This window comes from Hippopotamus amphibius, chromosome 12, assembly GCF_030028045.1.
Source record: "Hippopotamus amphibius kiboko isolate mHipAmp2 chromosome 12, mHipAmp2.hap2, whole genome shotgun sequence".
NCBI classification, from domain to species: domain Eukaryota; kingdom Metazoa; phylum Chordata; class Mammalia; order Artiodactyla; family Hippopotamidae; genus Hippopotamus; species Hippopotamus amphibius.
In genome coordinates this window covers 16739555-16757440 of record NC_080197.1, presented here as the reverse complement: position 1 = coordinate 16757440, position 17886 = coordinate 16739555, and the positions used below count along the sequence as shown (strand labels likewise).

General features: G+C 41.1%; 1 protein-coding gene across 1 annotated transcript; it reads right to left on the bottom strand.

Moving 5' to 3' along the window:
* Positions 1 to 1683: 1683 nt before the first annotated feature.
* On the bottom strand, positions 1684 to 16601 carry SERINC3 (serine incorporator 3). Its single transcript, XM_057701256.1, has 10 exons — positions 16442 to 16601; positions 10482 to 10643; positions 9684 to 9883; positions 7818 to 7897; positions 7033 to 7170; positions 6736 to 6905; positions 6018 to 6108; positions 4512 to 4692; positions 3270 to 3497; positions 1684 to 2621 (listed from the first exon to the last, which is right to left on the bottom strand). The coding sequence occupies exons 1-10, from the start codon at positions 16478 to 16480 to the stop codon at positions 2483 to 2485; spliced, it is 1428 nt and encodes a 475-aa protein (XP_057557239.1). The 5' UTR covers positions 16481 to 16601; the 3' UTR covers positions 1684 to 2482.
* Positions 16602 to 17886: the final 1285 nt, after the last annotated feature.

The following is a 17886-nucleotide window of genomic DNA, read 5'->3' as shown; positions in this document are numbered from 1 at the left end:
TTTTTGAAGTTCAGGACTTTCGGAAGTCAATCTGGCTGGCTCTGCTTTAAGGAAAATGGGGAGATTGCTTTACCCTGGCAAAGTAAGGCGTTACACCTCCCCTAACTGCCGCCCAAATCCCTGGCAACTTTATGGTTCAGAGGAACCACGTACTGGTTTAAATGGTGGCAGTTCCAACAATTCATATCAAGCCCTGCTTCCCGACCCCTCAGCTACAGCTCAACTGAGACTGTCCCCCCTCCATGTCCCATCTGTTTAATTCTGTAAGAACACCTCACATCCAACCTCCATCAGATCATGGCTGAATATCTCTGACTTTTGACTATTGTCCAGTCTCCCTGTAGCCCACACAGAGATTAGCAGCTACCACCAGAGTGTTTAAAATGGGTTAAGCACTTTGCAGAGTAGTTTTACTCTCTAAATAATCTTTCGTAAAACAATCTTTTGTACTAAGATAAACCTTCAAATAAAAAGAAACACTGAGGCTCAGACAGCTTGTCAGTTGCCCAAGGTCATAAAGCAGAGAGTACCCTCACTAAGTATTAACGGACCAGTCAGACTGATAGAAAATGACAAAGCTTGTTTGTAAACCCAAACAGTCTGACTCTTGGCCATCTTGAGGGACCACCTCCATCTTTCTTCTAGCGCAAATTGTTCCCCGCCTTCCAGTTTTTCTCACCATATAAGTGGAACCACCATAGACTCAGGTGATTAAACCAGTGTCACTCAGGAATCTACCTCTCCCCCATAGCTAATCAACTGCCAAGTTAAAATTTTTAATTACTCAGTAGTTCTCAGCTGTCAGTTTCTCTCCATCCTCACTTTGACTTCTCCGTTTCAAATCTCATATGGACTGCCCCTGGTCTCACCTCTGGAATCCATTCTCCATATATCGGCCACAGTGACTGAGACACCATTTGTCCATGTCACTCTGAATATGTTCCCCTCTGTCCGCGCATAAGGTCCACACTCTTCAGTGTGGTTTACAAAGCACTACGTGACCTAGTACCTGCCCACTTCTCCCCTTTACAGCTTCACTGAACACATTTTTTTTAATCTCCCTATCCTTAACATACAGTTTAGTCTATTCTTCAGCAATGCCATTCCACTTCCCCATCTCTCTCTTATTAGCTAAATCCTGACATTTCTTGGCTTAGCATCACTTTTTCCAAGAAGCCTACCATGACACCCACCACCCCACCGCCCCCAGCACCTCTCCTTTGAGTTCTCTGTAATTCCTAAATCACAGCACTAATTATAACACATTGTACCATCTGTCAGCTCATTTTACCCTCCTTGAAACTCTAAGTCCAAGATGGCAGAACCGGTGTCTGTCATGTTTAAAGTTGTATCCCAGATCTGATGGGGCCTGGTACACAACACTCAGTAAATCTTCCCTGAAAGAGTGAACCATTCTATTCTACCTTCCTATGTGCTACCTCTCCCAAGAAGTTTCCAGACAGTGCTGACCTTCTCTCTCATCTACCCAAGTGTCTTGCCCAGAAAAGGTATTTAGTACAATTTCTGAATGAGTTCAAGACTTTACTCACCAGTCACACCTTAAGTTGTAGAAGGAATAGGAGCATTCTGCAAGATGCTTTATAAACCTGACTGTCCATATAAGTCTAAAAAAATGAAAAACAGAATGGCTGCTAACTCATAAAAGCTGTTAAAGAAAGGGCCTTAAAAGCTTGTCTTTCTATTTTAATCAAATACCTTTATAGTGCAAAATAAATTCACATGCATTATACTTTTACATACTCATAACAAGATAATTACACAGACTAAAGTTGTACTGTTTTCCCAAGTGAATCTTCAGTTTAACCAAACCTACAAAGCAGTTCTTGAAATTAACACTTCTGGCAAAGCCACAGGCTTAAATCAAGCAGCATCAATGCTGTAGTATAAAAAAAGTAAGTGAAAAAACTCAAGCTAGAGAAGCAGTAGCCATACCAGCAACCCCTCTTCTGGGGCAAGACCCACACACAGACTCCTTTCCCCAAGCCCTATGGATTTAAGCACGAAACAGAGGGCTTGTTTCACATAAGACTTTCACAGAGGAAAACTATCATACAAATGCATTATCATAATTACTTTGCTTTTTTAAAGATTTTGCAATAGAAATATATTAATGACGGCCTCAAATATTCAACATTTTTCTGTCTTACATTTTAAATCAAAGTTGTAGGAACCTACAAGTCTTAATAAAGAACTCTCTTCACAGCACAGCTGTAATTCACTTTAAAATGCAAACGTTCCTTTTGCTCTATATCCTTACAAATAAACATAATATAGGTATAAACGAAAAGTTCTGATTCTGCATCAAGCATTATTCAGCCTTGCCCTCTGATATAAACCTGGATGTAGTCTTATTTGCAGAGCGTTTGCTTAATATATTAGTTGAAGCAAAAGTAAAAGGAATGTGAGCTTTCAGCAAAGGAGACCTTTATGAATTTCAGTGGTGTCCCTGGCACTCAGAGCTTCAGCTGAAGTCTCGATTGGTGAGGACGAGAGGAGCCACAAGGGTCCAGACGTAGAGGAGGAGGCAGATCCAGCTGGAACTGATCTTGACCCACACAGCTGGCCACTTGCTGGTCATGGTCTGGAAGTTTGCATCAGGGCTAAGAAAACAACAGAGAGTTAGGTAAAGGGGCCTAATTTCAGCATTCAACAGCCCCTCAGCAAAAGCTAAGAAATTCTCCAGTGAAACTCAACTAATACTACTCTATGTGTTTCTAGAAGAAACTTGAGAAAGCTGCTATTTTTACTTTTTATGAGCAGGGGACTCTGCCTCTCAAACAGCTTTTATCTTCTTGCCTGCATGAAGAACCCTGACTATTCCTTGCAAAAAGTTCTTCAGGAACATCTGGCTGTTCTACATATTGGTAAACATCTAGATTGAAATGGCCTCCCTGAAACTTTCCTTCCTAACTACATGATTACTTTGATCAGAATACTCTATACGGCCATCTTTAGATAGAGAAAAATCAGTAAACAAAGACAAGTCAGATCGCTTTATGTCATGATTTTCTCTCTCAAGTAACTCACGTTTGGAAGGCCTTCCCATGATTTTCACTGTAAGAATTTCAACTGGATTTTAAATGCAAGAGGAGAAAAAGTCAAAAGTATTTCAGAAGAGTGTGCACTGAACACAACTTCATTATATGGGTAAAAGAAGGGGATCCTGAGGTCAGGACAATGGGTGGAGATTTTATAGGCAACCCCGAGGGGCTAAGTGGTCTTCCCTCGATTCTCTCTTTGCCTCCTACCTGTACCAGTTGGTCAGGGTCATCATGATGTACAAGGAAGCCGAGCAGAGCATGAGGTGGAACATGGAGTAGCTGTACTGCACCCCTTCTCGCTCGTTGTCCATAGCCCGCCGAGGCTGTCCATCTTCCTCATCGCTGGCGCCACTGGCAGTCGTATCACGGAGGATCACGCTGTCACTTCCTGACAGGGTGAGCTTACTTACTTGGCTATTGCTGGCATTGCGGATGCTAGAACGTGATCCCAAGAAAGTAAGTCAGAAAGGGGCCATGAAGATGAAATGCTATCACTGGCCTATACACATGAAGGTTATTTCTGAACTGTTCCTGCTTTGGGGCCTGAAGGACTTCTGAAGGGTTTCCTTAATGTTCTGAACAGCTGCCTGTTGTCACAAAACAGAGACAGTACTCTCATCCGTTACAAGTTGATGTTTTAATGGTCTAGGAGTTTCCCAAAACATATTATGCTCTCAATGTCTGCTTCCAGGACTTCACAAGTACCTCTCCTTTGCTTGGAATGTATTGCCCACCTTCTCCCAGCTAACTTACTCACCCTTCAAATTCTCTGATCATGCCATGTCCTCTAGGAAGTCTTCCCTGACATCACCCCATCAACTAGGTTGGAGTAAATTCCCACAGTCCCTTACTCTTCCCTCTGCCATATCACTTACCATCCCTGTCTTACTTGCTATTCATAGAACTTTTTGACAACAATGACCTTGGTCATCTCTGCAGTTCTAGTACACAGCTTTGCACATAATGTGTAAAAGCTTTCCCCCAAAATCAAGAATCAAAGGAAAAATTGGTGGGAGAATGAGTGCAAACTGCTAATATAGGTTATATCTGGGGTCCTGGATTAACTAGACTTTAACATTCAATGTATAAAATTGTGTAGTTGTTTAAATATTCTTTACAATGGTCAGAAAATAAAGATTGTTTTAAAAAAAGATAAGCCAACCAATTTTCAGAGCCACTATTCTAGCTGATCTAGGGTCAGATAAGGGCTCTATCCTCCTATACAAAGGAGAATGTATCTCTTAGAAAGGCTGGGAGGAATTATTTGATGAGAGGATTTACTGAACTTAAAAAAAGGTACACAGCAAGGTAACTGAGGCAAGTCAATGACTTTAATAAAGAAGCATTAAATTTTTGTAATTCTTCACACTGTTTTTTGAAAGCAACATAGCTTCTTCACTCTATTACGAACCTTCACAAGAATCTTGTCCTAAGTACTTTTTAACTTACCTGGAATACAAAAGTGAGAGAACAAAGACTACCAGCCCAATAAAATTCTCTTTATTCAGAGAAGGCCCACTCTGTGATGGAGGAGCAGGAGTAGGGACTGGAGCAGTTGCATTTGCAGGAGCCAAGGTTGGTGATGTCATTTGCATAATGACGCTGAGCAGGCCAGGGTTGCAGGAACGATCTGAAAATGAGAAACTGCTTACTATCTTCAGGTATAACTCAGCTTGGTCCAAAAGGATTTGAGGGATGTGCTTATACATCACTCATCTGTGATGTAAAACATGATTTAAAATATGGGAATGCTATACTTTAAAGAACCTGTGACTGGGTAGTCAGTAACACATCTGTGTTGCAACCACAGACTTAGTTTTAGAAAAAAAGAAATGAAACTACAACAACAAAGTATTATGTCAAATTTCATAAACGTCAATCTTGATTTCACTGGTTTTGAAGTTGACTGGTAAGTCTTTTTTCGGTCTGTAAGTTGTGTTTAAAGCACAAGGAGTTTGCACAGACTTAGAGAACAAACTTATGGTTACTGGGGCGGGGGGGGAAGGGTGGGAGGTAAGGGATAGTTAGGGAGGTTGGGACTGACATGTACACACAGCTATATTTCAAATGGGTGACCAACAACGACCTACTGTAAAGTGGGGAACTCTGCTCAATATTATGTAACAACCTAAATGGGAAAATATATAACTGAATCCCTCTGCTATACACCTGAAACTATCACTTAGTTTTCAACTATACTCCAATATAAAATAAAAAGTTAAAAAAAAAAGACTAATTTGTTTGCAAAACAAGGCTGGAGTCAATAAACTTGGCCTGGTTATTAAAAAAAAAAAAAAAAGCACAAGGAATTTATCCCTAGTTTTGTTTCAACATAGTTACACAGGAATACAATAAAAATAAGTCGGGTCATCACTGAATGGTCTGCAATAACGGCTTTCCTTGAAAACGAGTCCATAGAATACCCCATTAAGACCTACAAAAGGAGATTTTCTGCAGCTGTTTCTTCTGGAGCCTGTACCACCAAAGTGAAATTCAATTAAAGTAATTCTACAAAGGGCCAAAACAACATTGCCTTGTTAAGCTCTTAACTAGTTTGACTTAGTTCAGGGAAAAGCCTGGATTACATAAAGGACTGTGGTCCTTTAGGCTGTCAGCTCTGAATAGTTATGAATAGACATGGAGAATAAAACTTGAAAGGTAAATATTGTGGACACTGTACATTTAAGTGAAGTTTTTTGTTTGTTCATTTGTCTGACATTTGCTCCAGCTCTAGTTTTTGCACCCACCAAAGCAGTAATTTCTTTCTTTTCTTATTTTTATTTTTTATTTTTTTTAGTCAGTGCAACTTGGCTTGCGGGATCTTAGTTACCCAACCAGGGATTAAACCCGGACACACAGAAGTGAAAGCACAGAGTCCTAAACACTGGACTTCCAGGGAATTGCCATTTCTTACTTTCTTTTCATCAAAAGAATGCACTATTAAAATTCCCTTACCAGGTTCATTGGACATGGCAGACCATGTAAGGTACATGGTGTAGAGCGTGATGAGAGAGGACTGCAGGAGGCCAGAATGAGGCTGGTGTTCCTAAGGAATCAAAAAGAAAACAATGCCATAGGAATTGTAAGGACTGAATTTCTAAAACTCAGCATACTTCCTAGGACCCACTGAATTGTTACTGAGAACCTTCTGATTCTGCTGACAGTTGAAGGATGACAAGTAACCTTTCAGTTTCGGTTGGCCCGAAAAAGAACCAAGAAAAAGGAGGCATGTACTACTGGTTTTCAGGCATTTCATGATCCTGGAAATTCTTGTGTGTCATACCAAGGCTTGGATTTACTACTAGTTCCTTGGTATAGTGAAATCTAAGCTAAACTTTGCCACTAACTAGGTGACCCATCACCCCTCTGGAACTTCAGTTCTCTAATTTTTAAAAGGAGAGGCGATGTCTAGGTGTTCTTTTCATATATCATATCCAAAACTCCATGAATTTTTAAAATCATATTTAAATGAGGAAACTCAAGAGCATGAGTTGTTTTAAATATTAAAATTCAATTTTTTTTTCTAGTTTAATTTCCCTAAAATATCTTTGCTAAAGATTCATAAGAATCATTCTCATGATATAAACAATTTTATAAAAGTTTACCTACGTTTCAAGTTTAGCATTCATTAAAAATCTTTCACAGGAGGAAGAAGCAGAAATCACAACCTTACCTGAATTTTTGGATGGATTGACATAATAGAAACCACAATGCAAAGGATCAGATTAAAACTGATGAAGAACTTGTTTTCTGTGCAGCCATCTGGTTTGGTGTAATATGTGTAGAGCAATACAACAGAGATGATTGACAGGATATAAAACATGCTTGTGACAGAGAGTAAAGCTAGAAAAAAGAAAACGAACATGAGTGACCACAATTGTAACAAACTTTTATACTAACGAGGACCAATTTTCACCCTACTGAACGTAGCATAACGCAGTATGGCTCTCATAGGGGTTTAGATACCTACCAGCATACCAGCACCTTGGGTTCCCTTCTTCCATTCGATTTACCCATGATTCATTCCAAGAGTGAGCAGAGTCTACCAACAGCACGAGCTGGATGAGGATGAAGAAGGCAGCTCCCACCATGCCAATAACAAACCAGGCTACAAACCAAAAGCACAAAGTTACTCTTTACCATAGGAGCAACATTTCACAATGTTACTGTCCAACATTTTAAAAAGATTTCAATTCAAGTAAGAGAACTGTAATAAAGACACACTGTCTCCAGCAGTACAGCAAGTTTATTGCAATTCCAAACTCAACGGCATTCTCCAATAGTGTTACGATGGGTTTCAGACCTTTTAAAACTTGTTCCAGCTTGTGCCAAGGGGAGCCTAGGGTCTGACATTCCAAATGGAAAAGATATAATCCTTTCCCTTTACTTACAGGGATTAAAAACCACAGTGGAAAGCCACAGATGTCACGTGATGCCACAATAAGGAAGCAGGTTAAGAGAGGGATAGTGGTGACAAGTCCTTATGTTGACAAGCTCTCCAATTAGCTTGGTATTGCCAAGTGAGAAGCGAAACTATTAAAACACTGGCAAACGACTAACACATGGTTCCAGAACAGCTGAGAAGTGGGCAGAATGTCTCCTGGCTTTAATCAATCAATTAATATTTCAATATCAGTATCAAGTCATGGTAATTGGACACCATCTCATTTAATTATCAGTTCTACAAAATCAGTAATGAAAACATAGCTTTAACACAATCATTGGTAGAGTTTGTATATGTTATAATTAACCCACCTGTGGTGAAGTGGCCCCCAGGGATATAGAAAGAGCCAACCATGATACCAACAATGGCAGCGATTTTGAAGAACCAAAACCTATTAAAATATAAAAGTGCATTTATGAAATGCTAACTGTTGCCTTTACACTGAGAAAAATGAATTTCTAAAATGCAAAAATAACGGCTTGCTAGCCACTTCCAACATGATTGTGCTTCTTTCTTCATTTGACATGAAACTACTTCATTCAATATTTCACACAGTTCAAGGACAAATGTTAGCTCAGAGACCAAATCATTCACATTCATAAGAAGAAAGAAGCATGTTACTTTAGTACTTCCCTACTTTTAGCACTTAAAGGTAGGAATTTTTCTAGAATTCTGGAGCATTCTAAACTAACAATGTTAGCTAAATATAGAGCAATCAACTTAGATGGGGGGGGGGAGTTAATCACCGAATCCATCTTTTACAACATGGTAAAACCATGCCCCACAGTGTTAAAAAACCCATCCTGAAACCGTGCCCCATAGTTGACAGAAACTGGTGACTAACAGAAATTCTTGAGCTTGCCTTACAGAACAGTGCTAAGGGAGCAGCTTATTAAAGGACCTCTCCGCTTGCAGCTTTGCCTCCACAAGGCTTGTCTTAGTTTTTTTTTTTTTCCAAATTCCATACCCTCCAAAGTTCATACAGTCTAGATAAAATATTACAAGACTCTTTTAACCACCCCTACAGATAAAACGCCTCTGACTAATGGGTTGCTATAGTAACAGGGGCTTAAGCTGTTTTTCAGAAACTGGGAGTTTTTGTCCAGTTCAAGCTGGCTAAGGCTGGTTGGGACCACTGACCCTAAAACAGGGCTGTACAGGTGTTCAATGAATGACCTTTTGATGTCACAGTGTCAAAAACTCCACCCTCAGATTATGCTAAGCATTTCCATTTTTGAACATGCATCCTATTAAGAAGCATGTAATTCAGATACACCTGTGCAGAACACTGATTACCTCACGTTTTCCTTACCTCCAATTCCCTTTCCCCAAACCTAAGACTACTTTGTTTCTCTATCCCATAAACATCTAAAGCCTCTCACCTTCGGGGAGGTGGATCTGAGATTTGTCTTCCCGTCTCTGCTGCAAACCTCAGCATCTCAGCTTGCCTTGCTGCACATCAAGCAATTGGACATAAATGCCTTGTCCATAATCACAGTTTGTCACTGGCAAAGGCAGGACCAAACCTGGCTTTCAGTCAATCTTTAAAGACTGCCTTGCGTGGCAGAGTGGAAAGAAAGCAGCTTTGGAGCTGGACAGACTTGAGTTTCAATCCTAGCTCCAACCCTCGCTTGCTGAGAGATCTCAGGCAATTTATTTAATCTCTCTGAAATATATGTAAAAGGGGAACGGGGGATCAGGAGTGGAAAGCAACAGAATATGTGAATAAGTGGCCCAAATATAGTCACTATTTATCTTTCTGTATATTGTTTAAATATATCAGGTACGTATTTATCTTTTAACAATAGAAAGAAAAAAATGTGTGTGTATGTATGTATGTGTGTGTGTGTGTGTGTGTGTGTGTGTAATGCCTAGTAAGTACAACACAGGAACTGTTTCCTAGGTGTTCCATAAAAATCTAGGCATTTGAAGCAAAGGTATTTTTAAAAAATACAGAAAAAAGACAAGATTCTCCTTGTCCACTCTACTTCTTCCACTCTGCAGGGCTCCAATTGAAAACGACGCTGAAACAATTTCCCATGTACAATAGGTTAGAAAAACATCTGGGCCACTGATTTACATACTCTACTGCTTTCATCAAAATGGCAACATTAACTACTGAAGGGGAGGATACACACCATAATATAACAAGTCAATAATAAATAATTTCTACATACCCGTTGTGTATCGCTGCTCTGGGATCTTTACTGGTTTTCACTTTAAACATGAGCAGACAGAAGGCAAAGAAAAAGATGGCCAAGGCAAAGTTGATTCGATATATGGCTTTATAACGAACCAGCACATCACAACCTTTATCCATCATTATATCAGCCATCCTGGTTTCGGTTTTAAGTCCTTCATCACAGAAACCAGGAATCTGGAAAAAGCAATTTTAATGGGAATACCCACATTTAAAGAGAGATTCTATTCCACCATAGAAAAGCATGGATTTATAAAACTGACCACTTCAACAACTGCAAGACTCTCCTGTGGGCCTTTTCTCTTTGCCTTCCAATTCACTTACAATCTTGTCACCAAATAGTATAAACAAGTTGCATTTTGAAAGTAAAAGGCAAGTGCTCTCTTTTCGGCCCTTGTCTGCAGCTGAGGTTATCTCCCATTTTCCCATGAGTTTTCATGCAACTGCTTCCAAAGATGAAGGGCTAGTCTAATTTAAATGTTTAAAATTGAACATACAAAAAAAGATAAAGTTTTAGGGCCACTCTTTTAATATCTTTTCCATAAGTTATTACACTAAAGATGTTCATTCTGATTACCTTTCCACTGGGAAAAGACTAACACCTTCATATTCTGTGTCTTGACTGTAACCAAAATTTAAAATTCCAACAAACCAATGAACTTGATTGAGCTTCACAACAGTGTAGAAATAAATACTAATTACAACTAAAACTCTGCAAAATATAAAAATAATAAAACCCACTACATTAAGCGAGCCTACTGTTACCTCTACTTACCTTCTTCAGCTGAGTTTCCATCCCTTCATGAAACATGATACAACATACAATAGTGCCCAGGAAGAGAATGAAAGCATAGATGAGGCGAGTCACAGTGGAATTCTTGCTGTTGGGACAGCAACTGCACAGCAAACATGATGCACCACCGCAAAGGCATGGAACCTGTAATAAGCACATCATCACCATCTGAGACCTCCTTCAGTAGACTTCTTTGTGACATCCAGAACAGAAGAAGATGAGGCAAACCAGGCTGTAAGAGTTTTAACTGAGAATTATAGCTGGGAAGAAGTGGTTAAAAGCATGGGCTCTAGAGTCAATGTTATTTTTGCTGCTTTATTTCAACAAGTTACATAATGTAAACTTATTTCTCCATCTGTAAAATAAACTCAATAACAGAATCTTCCTCCCTCAGACATTGCTATATTAAATGAGCACTCAACACTACCTAAAACATAGTAAAAGCCCAATAAATGTTGGTTACGTTCCTACGTTTTATTTAAAAACAATGTATCTCAATACTGAGAAAAACAGAAACCTAATTCCACTTGCTACCAAGTCTGATATGACAGCATAAGCCAACATTACATGGAAACCCTTATAAATAATGAAAGCAAAAGACATTTAGCTCCATGCGAGAGTAACTCAGAGATTCCTCAAAGTTAAACATAGAAACATCATATGACCCAGTAAGTCCACTCATATATACACCCAAAAGAACTGAAACAGATATTCAAACAAAAATCTGTACATGAATGTTCAAAGCAGCACCATCTACAATTGTCAAAAGGCAGAAACAAACCAAATGTCCATCACCTGATGAATGGATAAGTAAAATGTATACCCACAAAATGGAATATTATTTAGCCATAAAAATGAAGTACTAATAGTTGGTATATTTCTGGTGAACCTAGAAAACATCATGCTAAGTGAAAGAAGCCAGACACAAAAGGTCACATATTGTATGATTTCATTCATATGAATGAATAGGTAAATCCAGAGACAGAAAGCAGATTAGTGGTTTCCAGAGGCTGGAGGGAGTGGGGAGAAGAGAGTTGACTGCTAAACAGGTATCAAGTTTCTCTTTGGGGTGACAAAAATGTTCTGGAACCAGAAAGATGTGATGATGGCATAACACTGTGAATGTACTAAATGTCACTGAATTATACACTTTAAAATAGTTATTTTATGTTATGTGAAATTTACCTCAATTAAAAAAAAAAATAACCTGGATCTTTCGTCAGCTAAATTCTCCTAATAAGCATTCCAGATGAGAGGACATACTTTGAGTCATTCTCCTATATGCTTAATTAGGAAACCACCTGAATTGCTTTGACAGGTGACGTTATCAAGTCACATTACAAGGATAGGCTAATTCAGAAAAGTCAGCAGCAGCAGCAGATGTCATGCTGGGGGATTCTGGTTTTACAGTATGGCCCCAGTAATAATCTTTTATGAGATACTGTCAGGAATATATAGCACCCAGCACAATGCCTTTCATAGCAGGGGCTCTATATATCACGATAACTATTAATACTATAATCAAAATAGCCATGGGGAATTGACCAGCCTCAGTATCCAATTCTTAACTACAATCAGGGTCAAAAGACGGTAATATATGTCTGTATCTGGTCGCAGACAGAAATACAGACATTTTACACCTAAAAACAATGACACTAATTGCTACGGGTTTATTTTGTATGCAATCTCACACTCCTGACTCCCTTTAGCTTTTTTTGCCCCCCAGCCAATTAAATAAACTAATGATAATTGCCTACTGTTTGCTATATGTTGAATTGTGTCCTCCAAAATTCACACGTTTAAGTCCTAATCCCCAGTACCTCAGCATGTGACCTTATTTGGAAACAGAGTTGCTGCAGATGTAATTAGGTAAAATGATGTTATACTGGAGAAGAGTGGGCCCCTAATCAAACATGGCTGACGTCATAAAAAGGAGAAACCTGGACACAGACATGCATCACAGGGAGAACAGCATGTGAAGATGAAGGCAGAGATTTATAAACCAAGGAACACCAAAGATTGCTACCAAACCACCAGGAACTAGGGAAGAGGCCAGGAACAGAGTCTCCCTTCACCACCTTCAGAGGGAACCAACCCTGCTGACACCTTCTTCTCAGACTTCCAGCCTCTAAAACCATGAGACAATAAATTTGTTATTTAAGTCACCCACTCTGGTATTTTGTTATCCAGCCCTGGCAAACCAATACACCTGCTTACTTGTTTATAACTGTCTTGTACCTTGAGGAGGGGACCACCTAGTGTTACATCTCTTGCACCTTTAAACAGTAGGTACTCAATCTGTGGAACAAACTTGTCCTACTATATGTTAGGGCACTTCCCTATCTTAGTAAATAACACTATTTGAGATAGGCTGGAACCTGGGACCCTTTACCAGAGTGCTTGTACCTGGACTACCCCTTGAGCAACAGAATACAAAGAAACTGCAAGGGACTGAAAATAGCTGCACACACCAACAATAAGATACAAAAAGGCCACAAACCAACTGCCACTTCTGAGGTGCCGAGAGCAACCAGCAGCGTGCTGCACATGATCCCCTGGAGAACATATCACCTAAGCCACACCTCTTGCTCAATCCACTGATCCACTCCTACCTTCATCCCATTTAAGGAATCAGCTCCCCAACCCCTAACTCCCCCTCAGGCAGAAGCAAGGGCACCTGTTACTTGTTTTTTCTCCCTCTTGCTTGCCTGAAATTCTCATCTGGCCTCTTATCAATTTCTATTGATTAAAGGGTCCAAGCACCAAGGTCAATTGCATACTCTTCCTGTTGCCAGACCAAAAACCTTGGCGTCATCCTTGATGCCTTCTCTTTTCCCAAAACTCTCATTCCATTTGTCAGTACATCAGCTCTATCCTCAAAATGTATCCAGAATTTGGCCACTTTCATAGCATCCTCAGCTATCACGTTGGTCCAAGCCACTACTATCCCCCCTCACCTGGATTAAATGCAATAGCTCCTTTCTCGCTGCTATAGCAACCCATTCAGAACCCTGAGTTAGTATAAACATTATTTTAAGATGAAGACGTGAGATTCAAAAGTGACAGAAAAAAAACGCTTTCTCGGAGTTTTTCTCATCTGACTGAAAGCAGCAACTGCCATAAATTTTCTCTCCAAAGGAGTTTTATGGTCGTGAAGGAGATAAAAAGACCTCTCCACTCACATAAACAAGGACTATCACAAACTTTCTTATCTCCTGTTTGTTCTCCTAAAAACCCATTTGTCTTTCCTAAAGAAAACTATTTGTTCTTTCCATGGAAGCCCTTTTTTGCCTCCCCCAACCCTAACCCCAATTAAGTTAGACATATAATAAGCCTTATATTCTAACCACTCCTTCTGAGTTATTCATCACTCAGAACTCCTGCATGTATGTGGGTTGCACAAGTACACGAACTCTTTTTTTCTCTTGCTAAGTTGTCTGTTCTCAGTTTAATTCGCAGGCCCCAACTGCTTTCAGATGCAGGCAGCAGTAAGTGGCAGCTTGCAGCAAGCAGCAGCGAGCAGCAGCTAGAAATAAGATCTTAATTCTTAGTTCCCAGACCGAGAGTCCTAACCATTGGCCCGCAGGGGCCAGTGGCTAGGGCCTGGGTCCCTAGTTCTCGCCTGCCTTGTCAAGAATGAATTCAGGCGAGAAGGCAGAAGGTAAAGAGAAAAGTAAAAATGTTTCTTGGAAAAGGAAAGTACATGCAGGCATGCTCAGGGAGAGAGTCCCCAGAGTCGTGCCTCTGAGGAGTTTATATTCTTTATAAAGGGGTGGTCTCCCGGGTCTTTGTCTTCTTCTTGGCCAATCATATTGTTGTGACCCCAGGGTTAATTTGCCTCTGGACCCTCCCCTGGGTGTGCATGCACCTCTCAATTAAGATGGATCCTATCGCAAAGGCCTCTGCGAGACAGATAGCAAGGCTTATTTGGTCTGGCACCATCCCCTGCCTTTTTGACCCTACGAAGGCTTTTACGCATGCGTAGTGTCTCCCTTGTCCCAAAGATGGAGAGTATATGACCTCTTGATCTCTTTAACAGGGTTAGTCCATCTCTGTCCCTGCCATAAAAGTGTCCAAATGTCCAGTTATTTACCCTATTTCTGCTGCTGTTTCTCATAGCAAGGTGCAAATCTCAAAATATAGACAGGAGTCCGGTCATAAATATGTCATCTGGAGCCCAGCTGTCTCTTGCTTTAGGAAATGTAAAAAGGGAACTGGTAACTGATGTCTGGCCTGGAGCTCATCTTCTCACTCCAGAGGTGTGAACAGGCCAGCTGTAAATGTCTAGCCTGGAGCCCATCTATCTCCTACCTCACAACCACAAACCCACAGGAAATTAAAGTTTTTCCTCCCCTACACCGCTTTACCTTTTCTTTTCTACCCGCTATTCTCCACACAGCAATCCTGTTAAAACACTGGTCAGATCACATCATTCCTCTTTCCTATAATGAATCCCCATAATCACCTAAGAGTAAAAGCCAACGTCCTTAAATTGGCCAATGGGTATCTCTGTGATTTGGCTCCCTTTCACCTTTCTGACTTCGTTTTCTTTTATTCTTCCCCTCCCTCAATCCATTCTCTGACACACTGAATTCCTTGCTTGTTCCTATTGAACAAAAGGAATTAATAAAATACAAAAGTGATTTATAGGTAGAAATGCTTTGATGGCATCAATTCAAATCTCAGTTTTACATCAAAGCCAAAATGTGTTTCCGATTTCATATTACCAGTTCACTCCCTAATTTACTTCTTTCTAAACCTATTTTGTAAATAGTGAGTTTGACCCACTAGTAAACTAAAAAAAAGATCAACTGGACCAGGATTTTCTTTAACGTGATAGCAAAAAAAGTTGTGCAGCAGAGGGCAAAGGTAAGAATTCTTTCACGAAACTTGTGTCTAAACGGGTGTATTAAATCAACCATGTAACATTTATTTCTTACTTTGGGTCAAGGTTGAAAAACTGGAAAACCACTATAATCTAGGCCCTTAAATGACCAACAGCCCTTTTAATTTAAGATCAACAACCTTAGAGGATGGGAAATACATTCTGTTCCTAAGAAAAAGTAGTGGAATGAGCTGAGACTGTCCTTCGTCAATAAAATCAGTTGGGGAATTAGGAAACAAGGAAATGACGTTAAGGAATCATGCACCTCTGAAGCCGGTGTATGAATGAACTCGGCATATTCGCTTCCATAGACCCCAAATTGCCTTCTTAAAATATGCTGTTTACTATCTGCAAAGTGATTCCACCCGTTTATTCACTTCATCCTCACCACAGCTCTTGAGGCGAGGAATGCTGGGGTGACTGCCCACATCTTACGGGAAACCAGAAAGAAATGACTTGTATAAGGTCCCCAAATGTTCAGGCCATGACTTTCAGTTCTGAATAATAATCCACAAGGCCTTCCCTTCGTTCCCTTGCGCCACAAGCGCAGACAGGCCTCGGTTAAAATCTCACCTCTGCCACAGATTCTGTAGCTTTGGCAAATCCTGTGCTATGGGATAAAAATATTATTCAAGGCCCCCCCAACCCCCCCCCCGCCCAAATAAATGACGCCACCTTAAGAAAGTGCTTGGAAATAAACCACAGCGCCCAGGCCCCGGGAGCTCAGTCCCCGGTCCCATCCCGACCCAGCTCCGGAGGGACCCAAGGCCGGAAGGATCGCGGGGGCGGGGCAATCAAAATTGTAAACAATGGAGGGCTGGCCTCTTGTGTTCCTCCACAGTCGCTGAAGGCCAGCCGCCTCATCCTGATCGCAGGGCATCGAGGATTTTATCCTGGACCCCCACCTCCCCGCCCCCGGACACCCTCAGCAGCCCAGGGCCGGCCCCCCCAAACCCCGGGCCTCTGGGGCTCACGCCCGTCGGGGTCTGAGCTTGGGGAGCCCTGTCTCCCGCCCCCAAACCACAGGACCAACGGAGACACCAGACCCCGAACTCACCCAGCTGGCGAGGGAGAAGACGCCCAGCACAGCCCCCATGGTGATGCCGGTGATGGAAGCGGCCGATCCCGAGGCTCCTAGCGCGGTGGTACCTGCGGGTCCGGGCGTCTCCTCAGAAACGCGACGGCTTCTCGGGCTGGAAACGTGCGGCCTGCGTCACGTGTGGCCCCGCCCATCGCCAACGGCCGCTGAGGAGGAGGCGGCTGTCGTTGGTAGAAGGAGAAGGCGGGGCTGAGCCCGGCTGGGGCTGGGGGAGGAGGCGGGGCTAAACCGGCCCTGGGCTGCCGGAGCCCTTTGCCTCGTCTGTATTCGCTGGGAGCCCCCTATGTCGAGATCTGGGGTACAGAAGGGCACAAGCACTTACGGCCAAGTTAAGAAGAGACTGACAATGAACAGAAACGCAACATGACATCCTGTGATGATTACTATGAAAAAGTAGTATGAAGGAATATTCTTTCAATAAAAGTTTACTTACTGCCTACTATGTAAGGAGAAGGTAATTAGTTACGGAGTAGTCCTAGAAGGACTTTATACTTAATCTGAGGAATTTATATTTAGTCGAAGGACTGAAGGATGAGCCCAAGTTAAGCAGGAAAGATGGGCACTGTTTCCTAAAATGTAGGCTATGTAAACCATTTGGGGTGAATGAAAGGATGTAAGGATGCACATATATAGGACATGAAGTAACACTGAAAGGCAGGGTGAGAAAGTCTTATTTCAGACTAAAGAGAAAGTGTGTTTGCAAATAGCATTTAACATTTTTCTAACCTTTGCTTATCTCTGTTTTTAATAGAGCAAAAGCTTCATTTTTCCAAAGCTCATCAAAAGGTAATCACATCTACAGTTGAATAACATTGTTTGTTTTCGGATTTGTGTATATGTGTGTTTGTAGAACATCTTCAACTTCCACTAAGCAATACTTGATTTCCCTTTACATAGTGGTGTAATTTTTCCTTTGTAAATTTTTTTTCTTCAGATCTTTATTGGGGTATAATTGCTTTACACTGTTGTGCCAGTTTCTACCGTACAACAAAGTGAATCAGCTGTATTTATACATATATCCCCTCTCTCATGAGCCTTCCTCCCATCCTCCCTATCCCACCCCTGTAGGTCATCAGCAAGCATAGAGTTGATCTCCCTGTGTTATGCAGCAGCTTCCCACTAGCTATCTATTTTACATTGGTAGTGTATATAAGTCAATGCTACTCTCTCACCTCTTTTCAGCTTCATCTTCCCCTGTGTCCTCAAGTCCATTCTCTATGTCTGCGTCTTTATTCTTGCCCTGCCACTAAGTTCATCAGTACCTTTTTTTTTTTTTTTAGATTCCACATATATGCTTAGCATATGGTGTTTGTTTTTCTCTTTCTGACTTACTTCACTCTCATGACAGACTCTAGGTCCATCCACCTCACTACAAATAACTCAGTTTTGTTCCTTTTTATGGC

Excerpts from the sequence above, each read along its gene's own strand:
- SERINC3 (XM_057701256.1), bottom strand. The coding sequence starts at position 16,480 with ATGGGGGCTGTGCTGGGCGTCTTCTCCCTCGCCAGCTGG. Across the intron at positions 4,693-6,017 it reads TGCCATGTCCAATGAACCTG|ATCGTTCCTGCAACCCTGGC; the intron begins GTAAGGGAATTT and ends TCTCATTTTCAG. Across the intron at positions 3,498-4,511 it reads CTCTCACTTTTGTATTCCAG|CATCCGCAATGCCAGCAATA; the intron begins GTAAGTTAAAAA and ends ATCACGTTCTAG.